Here is a 10,000-nt window from a genome sequence, read left to right as displayed (position 1 = left end):
TCTGACCGGTTTAGCGCTGGAGTGTTCGATGTTTGACCTGCTCTTGCCGTCCTTCCCAGCTACACCAACGTCAACATTCACAACTTCACCACGAGCTGGCGTGATGGAATGGCTTTCAACGCCCTCATCCACAAACACAGGTACGTCACCAAACAGACTGTCATACAACTGAGACGCACACACACACACACACACGAATACACACATAGGCTCGTATAAGATTTTGCATACATTCTTGAGCGTTTTGCTGGTGCATTATGTAGTTCCTTGGGGGGAAAAGTTCTGTAACTAAATTTGTTTTGTTTGTTTGCACTGTGACATCAATAGGCCGGATCTCATTGACTTTGACAAGCTGAAGAAGTCCAACGTTCACTACAACCTGCAGAACGCTTTCAACCTGGCCGAGCAGCACCTGGGTCTGACCAAGCTACTGGACCCAGAGGGTGAGAGGAGAGCCCATTTAGTCTTAATTCCCCCAGAACTGCAGTTAGGATACTCAGAAAACTGCAGTTTTGACACTTGAAGAAGTCCACTGATTGGTTTATGTTCACTTCAAAACATTGTATTAGATTTGCATATCACTCTTTGCATATCACTCAGTCTTAATTCCCCCAGAACTGCAGTTAGGATACTCAGAAAACTGCAGTTTTGACACTTGAAGAAGTCCACTGATTGGTTTATGTTCACTTCAAAACATTGTATTAGATTTGCATATCACTCTCACTTGGGAATATTTTACATTAACGTAACCCAGAGTATTCTTAATGGTATTTTTTGCTTACTGCTGAACATTCTCTTGCCACCGGCTATACACCCTTGTGGAATGGTGCATGTCGTAGATACAACATAAAAGACACCCTTGAACCGGTCTTGTTGACTAACAGTGACAGTCACGCAATCATAGCAACCGCCTCTCGTTGTCATGTGTGCAGACATCAGCGTGGACCACCCTGATGAGAAGTCCATCATCACCTACGTGGTCACATACTACCACTACTTCTCCAAGATGAAGGCTCTGAAAGTGGAAGGCAAGCGTATTGGCAAGGTGGGTGATGCCTCTCTGTAGAGTAGACTCTCTCTGTGTCCAGCTTTTCTGTCCATCCAGAGTTGGAGTCCAGCGAGTCATGCATGTGTGAGGAGTGAATGGAGTGAATCGTGCTCCAATCTTCCTGTCTGCTCCGTGGAGGCTGATTTAGTGAAAGGCTTCCACCAGTGTTATGGACGTGTGTGTGTGATGTGGCGTGAAATGGTGCTTGCCCTAACAAATCTGTATGAGATCAGAGTTGGACAGAGGAGGCTGAGGGAATCTTGTCACTGATGCATGCTGTACATATCATCTCTATGCTGGGAGAGAGAGAGAGAGAGAGAGAGACAGAGAGAGAAAGAGGCAGAGAGAGAGAGATGGAGAGAGAAAGAGGCAGAGAGAGAAAGAGATGGAGAGAGAAAGAGGCAGAGAGAGAGACAGAGAAGAGAGAGCAAAAAGAAAGAAAGAAAGAAAGAAAGAAAGAAAGAAAGAAAGAAAAAAGAGACATTTTGCTGCACCATGAAAATGATGCATGTTGTAACACATCTGCTGCCTGGGATAGTGTGGTGAGGTCAGTCTTGGATCGATATGAAGGGAAGAGAGAAACATTGAGTTGGGAATTATGCGAGAGAGAAAAAGAGAAGAAAAAGAAAGAAACGAAAAGAAAGAAATGTTGACCTTGAATGTTTTCGACTTTTGTCCCTCTTGTCAGGTGCTTGACAACGCCATCGAGACAGAGAAGATGATCGAGAAGTACGAGTCGCTGGCCTCAGACCTGCTGGAGTGGATCGAGCAGACCATCATTATCCTCAACAACCGCAAGTTCGCCAACTCACTGGTGGGAGTCCAGCAACAGCTGCAGGCCTTCAACACATACCGCACCGTGGAGAAACCCCCAAAGTAATCAATCTGTCTGTCTACGACTGTGTCCATGTCGATGCTGTACGTGTCTGTGTGTTTATGGATGAATAAATGAATCGATCTATCAGCACATTTGATTCATCCTCCTCTTTATGTCTCTCTCTCTCTCTCTCTCTCTCTCTCTCTCTCTCTCTCTCTCTCTCTTTCTCTCTCTCTCCCCTGCACATTGAGACACATGTTGATAAAAACTTCAGCATATTTATTACCTGAAACATCACAGACCACACCGTAATGGAATGCGCGTATGGTTTCTGCGTCGCCTTGCAGGTTCACAGAGAAAGGTAACCTGGAAGTCCTGCTATTTACCATCCAGAGCAAGATGAGAGCCAACAACCAGAAAGTCTACATGCCTCGAGAGGGCAAACTCATCTCTGACATCAACAAGGTGGGTGCCACACAGCCAGTACGAGAGGGCCTGATTGGCTAATGCACTGGACTGTGCCAAAACATACAGCATAACAGCATATGACTGGTCAATGTACTACCCCCATAAGGAAAACGGCTTTATGCACAACAAGTGATTCATGAATGGCATGTGAAATATTACATGTATTTTATCTGACTATCATAAATTCCACAATTGTTGCTCAACTATTCAAATTCAGATGCAGATCCTTTGAAGCAGCATATGCCTTTGAAGCACAGAATTGTAGTTAATTTGATTTATACATTTAAAACATGAATGCATTTGTTGCTATAGATAATGTGTTCTTACAGTAAATCATGGGGGGAGCAGGTGATTCAAGATAATGAATCAATTAAGACACACAAACAGCAAATAAAATAAAAGTGAATGTTTGTAAAAAACCTTTAAAGTGACATCAACCAATTCAACGTAGGTCACCAGGTCAGAGTGAGCACTCTCCCCCTCGTCTAAACATCACCTGCTTTAGAGGCTGTTTATTGGCTCCTCTGTTTTATGTCTGGACACATCCAGGAACTGTGTCGCTAAACACCACAAATAATCTGCCTGTGTGACTCCAACAAGCATGCATTTATAAAAGGTTTTATGGTCATAAATAACTTGTTGTCCTTCCACAGATGTTTTTAAGGTTTTTTTTTATTTTATTTTAGATTTTATTTGGCTTTTATTTTCCTATGCTAATAAATCTAGAAGAGCACAGCAATATAGTTTCTGATATTTTATGGCCTCACATATTCTTTTCATTTCAATGCTGTGAGTTATTTAATGCAAGGTCAGTATGATTAGTTGCAGGTGTTTTATGAATCCATCTGTTTATTTTATAACTGTTTGTCTTTTCAGATGTGTATTATCATTTCAGTATGCTTTTGAATTGTAACCGTGTGTGTTTGTGTGTATGTGTGTGCGTGTGGGTTTATGCATGCATGTGTGCATGTTTTGTGTGTGTGCGTGTGTGCATGTTTTGTGTGTGTGTCTGTGTGTGTGTGTGTGTGTGTGTGTGTGTGTGTGTGTGTGTGTGTGTGTGTGTGTGTGTTTTGTGTGTTTGTGTGTCTTTTGTGTGTGTGTGCGTGCGTGTGTGTGTATGTGTGCATGGCAGGCCTGGGAGCGCTTGGAGAAGGCGGAGCATGAGCGGGAGCTGGCACTGCGCACAGAGCTGATTCGCCAGGAGAAGCTGGAGCAGCTCGCCCGCCGCTTTGACCGCAAGGCCGCCATGAGGGAGACCTGGCTCAGCGAGAACCAGCGCCTAGTCTCACAGGTAGGACGCACACACACACACACACACACACACACACACACACACACACACACACACACAAACACACATATACAGTCACACACATACACACCCACACACACACACACACACACACACACACACACACACACACACACACACATATACAGTCACACACATACACACACACACACACACACACACACACACATATACTGTACACACACACACACACACACACACACACACAAATACCAGCGCTTGGTCTCACAGGTAGGACACACACACACACACACACACACACACACACACACACACACACACACACACACACACACAAACACCAGCGCCTGGTCTCACTGGAGACTGAGGAAAATCCACTGGCACCAAAGCTGTTACACACCTGACATCCATACAGACCAGAATAAAAAAAAAACATTCTTTCATAAGCATTTCTGCACACTTAAAAATGACATCTGCTTTTGCCCTTTCACCTTGACTGTCTTGACCTAATTGTGCCACCTGGTGGATAGTAGTGGTAGTACACCAATAGTGGGTAAAGTGGGTAAATACCCATAGTATTTATTTATGCAGTCCTCCAAGCTTTTCCTTTCACCACACAGATTTGGACGGCTCACCAAATCTAACTTTTCACCCCTGGGAGGGAAGAGAATCTATTTTATTGAATCCATCCTCAATTCTGTTATTGCCCACCCTAGAATACCAGTTTTTGAATTAAAGAGCAAATCAGCAACATAACAGCACTTACAGTAATATGCACTTCTCACAATATAAACACATGTGAATTCACTGAATCTAAACTTGACTATATTGATAAATTAATATCAACTTGATGTATTGATAAATTAATATAATATATTAATATATCAATTCTATATTATATAGATTAACCCTTAAAGGAATGTTGAGAAATGAACGTTCTAAAGAATATCTGGGTTCATTGAATTCAACATAGAATTTTAGAACCTTCAATTGTTGCGGAACTTAGAACGTTCAAAAACCGTTTTAAGGGTTAATACAAATAATGGTGCTATGGTACTCATGGATAGGAGTGCACAATAATGAATTGTTTTACCATGTTGTCTCCTTCCAGGACAACTTTGGCTTCGATCTGCAAGCGGTGGAGGCGGCCACCAAAAAGCACGAGGCCATCGAGACGGACATCGCCGCGTACGAGGAGCGCGTGCAGGCCGTGGTCGCCGTGGCGAGGGAGCTGGACGTGGAGAACTACCATGACATCAAGCGCATCAACGCGCGGCGCGACAACGTGCTGCGTCTGTGGGAGTACCTGCTGGAGCTGCTCAAGGCGCGCCGCCACCGCCTGGAGATGAACCTGGGCCTGCAGAGGGTCTTCCAGGAGATGCTCCACATCATGGACTGGATGGACGAGATGAAGGTGAGATGAGAGAGAGAGATTTTTATTATTTTTTGTTTATTTTTACTTATTTTCATGCTCTTTGTTTCCTCACTAACTTACTTATGATTTGTATGCTTTGACAACACAAGTGCTCTTGTCATGTCAATAAAGCTTTTTTTTTTAATTTGAGAGAGAGAGAGAGATGGAATGAATGGGTAGAAATAAGATAGATAGATAGATAGATAGATAGATAGATAGATAGATAGATAGATAGATAGATAGATAGATAGATAGATAGAGAGAGGCTTGCACCACTGTCTCACTTTCTGACATGACTGCACCTAGAAAAAAAACATGTTTATATCAAAATGATTTATACAATCACATGTTTCCCCATTGTACTTTCACTGTCATTTACCCACCCATGTCAAGAGGTGGAAGATTAATTCCAGAAAAGTACTCAAAAATAAATTCTCCTCAGCATATGTGAAGTGACCATGTGTGTGTGTGTGTGTGTGTGTGTTTGTGTGTGTGTGTTCCCCTCAGATGCTGCTGCTGTCCCAGGACTACGGGAAGCACCTGCTGGGTGTGGAGGACCTAATGCAGAAGCACGCCCTGGTGGAGGCCGACATCGGCATACAGGCCGACCGCGTCAAGGCCGTCAACAACAACGCACAGAAGTTTGCCGTGGACGAGGACGGTTAGTCACTGGCCCTTTACATAGCCATGTGTTCTGCGTAATACAGAGTGGAGCACACGACACTAGATGTGCCAGGATCAAAGAAGCTCAGCTGGTCAAAGAGAATCACTATAGGGAGAATCACTATAAAGAGAATCACTAGAATTTTGTATTTTGTTTTCATTGATGCCACTGGTCAAGATGCCTCCATTTTCATTTAAAAGTGTTCAAATATGAAGGAACGACCTATGTTTCCTGGGAGTTCTAATCAGCTGGTATCTACCTAGCCTGATGTGGTGTTCTATTGTTCTATTGCTATAAGTAGTTAATTTGTCCTCTCTGCTTCTCGCTGTTCTTTTCTCTCCTCTCTCTTCTGTCTTCTCCCCATCCATCTCTAATTCCACCTGCTGGTATCCCTTTCTCCCCTCCTCCTTCTATCACTTCTTCCCCCCTCTCTCTCTCTCATCCTCCTTTTCCTCCTCTGCTCTCTCTCTCTCTCATCCTCCTCTTCCTCCCCCGCTCTCTCTCTCTTGTCCTCCTCTTCTTCCCCTGTTCTCTCTCTCTCTCATCCTCCTCTTCTTCCTCCCCCCCTCTCTCTCTCTCATCCTCCTCTTCTTCCCCTGCTCTCTCTCTCTCATCCTCCTCTTCTTCCCCCCTCTCTCTCTCTCATCCTCCTTTTCCTCCTCTGCTCTCTCTCTCTCTCATCCTCCTCTTCCTCCCCCGCTCTCTCTCTCTTGTCCTCCTCTTCTTCCCCTGTTCTCTCTCTCTCTCTCATCCTCCTCTTCTTCCTCCCCCCTCTCTCTCTCTCATCCTCCTCTTCTTCCCCTGCTCTCTCTCTCTCATCCTCCTTTTCCTCCCCTGCTCTCTCTCTCTCATCCTCCTCTTCTTCCCCTGCTCTCTCTCTCTCATCCTCCTTTTCCTCCCCTACTCTCTCTCTCTCTCTCATCCTCCTCTTCCTCCCTGCGCTGCAGGCTACAAGCCGTGCGACCCGCAGGTGATCCGCGACCGCGTGTCCCACATGGAGTTCTGCTACCAGGAGCTGATCCAGCTGGCGGCCGAGCGGCGCGCGCGTCTGGAGGAGTCGCGGCGCCTCTGGAAGTTCTTCTGGGAGATGGCCGAGGAGGAGGGCTGGATGCGCGAGAAGGAGCAGATCCTCTCGTCGGACGACTGCGGCAAGGACCTGACGGGCGCGGCGCGGCTACTCAGCCAGCACCGGGCGCTCGAGGACGAGATGAGCGGCCGAAAGGCCAAGCTGCACGAGACGGCGCGCGAGGGCGAGGAGATGGCCGACGCGGGCCACTTCGGCGCGGAGCGGCTGAGGGAGCGGGCGGCCGAGGTGAGGGCGCAGTGGGCGGCGCTGGAGGCTCTGGCGGCGGCGCGGAAGGCCCGGCTGGAGGAGGCGTGCGCGCTGCACCAGTTCCTGGTGGACGCCGACGACGCCGACGCCTGGACGCTGGACGCGCTGCGCGTGGTCTCCACGGGCGACCTGGGCCACGACGAGTTCTCCACGCGCGCCCTCGCCAAGAAGCACCAGGGGGCCGCCGAGGAAGTGGCCAGCTACCGGCCGGTCGTGGACGCTCTCCACGAGCAGGCCAAGGCGCTGCCGGCACACCACGCCGACTCAGACGAGGTCAAGGGCCGTCTGGCGGGCATCGAGGAGCGCTACGCGGAGGTGGTGGAGCTGACCAGGCTGAGGAAGCAGGCTCTGAGCGACGCTCTGGCCTTCTACAAGATGCTGAGCGAGGCCGAGGCCTGCGAGGTGTGGATCGATGAGAAGCAGCAGTGGCTTGACCACATGGAGATCCCCGAGAAGCTGGAGGACCTCGAAGTCGTCCAGCACAGGTGAGCCGTCCAGCACTCCATCTTTCAGGAATTCAGGCATCGGTCAAACCACATAAGGCCGGCAAATAGATTATTATAGAAAATTATTATAAATTGATTGCCTGAAAGGGGAACGACTGATAGATGAAAGAATGTGTCATCATATTTGGCACAGAAGGGGAGGGGGGGGGTCAAAGGTCAGGAGGCCAGATTGGCATGAGGAGAGGTGTCTGAGTGGATGAGGCATTTGAAAAGAAAGAGGTGGGTGATGGTGATAGAAACTGAAGTCGCATGCCTTCACGTCAAGCTGGGCACTACCACAGTGAGCCTGACTTACAGGAAGTAAGCAAGTCCGAGGTCAGGCTTGTAGTTTAGGAGATTTCCTTTTACAGTATTTTATATAGATGTCAACTTTCCCTAAACAGTACAGTCAGAGCCCTCGAGGAAGTGGACCTCGAGGACAGGTGTGTGTGTGTGTCTTTGTGTGTGAAAGGTTACTAGAGGTTCAGTGGCAGGTAGGTGAGGAGAGCAGAATGAATGGGCCCAGAGGGAGATCAAACACTGTCAGTGTGGTCAGCCAATCCACACACACACACACACACACACACACACACACACACCGCTGCCAAAGCACTACTTACACAACCACTGAAAGATTTACCAGCACTTTTAGAAATATAGGCTACAGACTACAGACTGGGCCCTTCCTTTGGCAGAGAATTAGAACAAAAAAAAAGAAAACCTTAAATCAAGTCTACACCTATTCCTGCATACGCTGTTCCCTTTTTAAAGACATGGATGAATTAAACACTGAGGGAAGAGTGCAGTATCTCTGCATTGGTGTGTTCATAATTCCTCACAAATGTATTTTTGGTTTATGGCCTTTGTGAAAACAATGTCAGAAGGGGGCCATGTATTTTTTCTTCCGTTTCCCAAGCCACAGTTGTCTGAGATCTAATGATGTGCTAGTCGCCTGGCTTCATTTATTTCTAATGAGACTCACTGAAGAGATTAATGATGGGGGAGTGTGGGGAGCAGCTGGTCTCTGGTCTGCAGAAGCCAAAATGGAGGCCTTAACCAGCCGACGCACACACCGGCATCCGTAATCAGGGGCAATCGAATGATTTTGAATAATACTCACATCTCTCTAACTCTCTCCCTCTCTCTCTCTTTAACTCTTCCCTCTTTTGTCTCCCTTAATGTGAGGGGGGATGTGTGTTGAATTACAATGGAAGTCTTTGGCTTCTCAGAGTTGTTACGTAGAGATGAATCATTTTATGTTCACTAAAATGTGATGTGAAATTTAGCCATGAAATGAAAGGGTGAAGGGGTAGAAACAATGAAAGGGATGTAAATGACATATGAAGTTTGAGACAAAGATAATACTGTATCTAATGTCTTTGATGTTGAAGTTAGAAATTGGTGCGTTCATGAGCAACTGGGAGGCGTGAGAATTCTAAAATTTAGGGCGGGTATGTCACACCTGAACTGGGGACTTCCAAGTTTGAAGTGGAGGCTTTGAGAGAGCTCCCAGGAGAATGTTTTGACGTCACTCAACATAGTGAACGCTCTCGCTTTGGAAGTGGGGAGTTTAGAAGTGGGAACCTCCCCACTTGCCAGCTGCACGAACGCACTAAATGTTCACAACTTCACAACTTCCCTCCTCCGTTTTGTGACTTAGGTTCGAGAGTTTGGAGCCTGAGATGAACAGCCAGGCCTCTCGTATCGCTGTGGTCAACCAGATCGCCAGGCAGCTGATCCACAACGGGCACCCAAGCGAGAAGGACATCAAGGCCCAGCAAGACAAGCTTAACACCAGGTAAGATTTCCAAAATCTAGACCCAGGCTGAAATGTTCCACAAACAATTGACATGTTGATGCAGAACACTAAAATACGTTTGTGAACTCAATGAGAACTGTTTACTTTGGAACTTTTGAAAATAAGGCCCTATTTACTTAAAACAGTTTTCAATTGATTGTGACTCAGGAACCACTTTTCTGACTAAGAAAGCAACCTGAGGCCAAATGAGAAATTACCGTAGTGAAACTACAGCATATTACGTAATGCAAGGTCCGGGACCACTGGCAAAGTCTTCATGGACCACAAATTCACTGGTTGAAAAACTCTGACCCATGACAATGTAGAGAAACATAATTGTTAAGTTAACACTTACTCCCTGTAGTAATCATCCACCTTCCTCCCCTGGCCACCAACACCAATCAAGCGCACATTTCTTCCTCCATTATTTTTATAACCACTAGCTGCCACTGATGTATACATGTATGTACATATGTACTACACTGTAATGTGCTGCATTCATGCTCCTCCTCCTTGTTCCCTAGGTGGAGCCAGTTCCGTGAGCTTGTGGACCGCAAGAAGGAGCTCCTCCAGTCGGCGCTGGGCGTGCAGAACTACCACCTGGACTGCAACGAGACCAAGTCCTGGATCCGAGAGAAGACCAAGGTGATCGAGTCGACGCAGGAGCTGGGCAACGACCTGACGGGCGTCATGGCTCTGC

At 46.9% G+C, this 10,000-nt stretch overlaps 1 protein-coding gene across 3 annotated transcripts in view; it reads left to right on the top strand.

Annotated features, from left to right (window-relative positions):
• Window positions 1-10,000, top strand: part of LOC121718256 (spectrin beta chain, non-erythrocytic 1-like) — a 97,354-nt gene that overhangs the window by 61,138 nt on the left and 26,216 nt on the right. For all 3 annotated transcript variants that reach the window (XM_042103182.1, XM_042103181.1, XM_042103183.1), the window contains 11 exons: window positions 60-140; window positions 328-443; window positions 933-1,045; window positions 1,737-1,924; window positions 2,213-2,330; window positions 3,466-3,624; window positions 4,718-5,020; window positions 5,528-5,681; window positions 6,632-7,502; window positions 9,163-9,300; window positions 9,825-10,000. The exon at window positions 9,825-10,000 is cut by the window's right edge and continues 128 nt beyond it. In XM_042103182.1, coding sequence (XP_041959116.1) covers window positions 60-140; window positions 328-443; window positions 933-1,045; window positions 1,737-1,924; window positions 2,213-2,330; window positions 3,466-3,624; window positions 4,718-5,020; window positions 5,528-5,681; window positions 6,632-7,502; window positions 9,163-9,300; window positions 9,825-10,000 — 2,417 coding nt within the window. The remainder of the gene's footprint in view (window positions 1-59; window positions 141-327; window positions 444-932; window positions 1,046-1,736; window positions 1,925-2,212; window positions 2,331-3,465; window positions 3,625-4,717; window positions 5,021-5,527; window positions 5,682-6,631; window positions 7,503-9,162; window positions 9,301-9,824) is intronic.

Source organism: Alosa sapidissima, chromosome 9 (genome assembly GCF_018492685.1).
Source record: "Alosa sapidissima isolate fAloSap1 chromosome 9, fAloSap1.pri, whole genome shotgun sequence".
NCBI classification, from domain to species: Eukaryota; Metazoa; Chordata; class Actinopteri; order Clupeiformes; family Clupeidae; genus Alosa; species Alosa sapidissima.
This window is presented reverse-complemented; position numbering and strand designations above follow the sequence as displayed.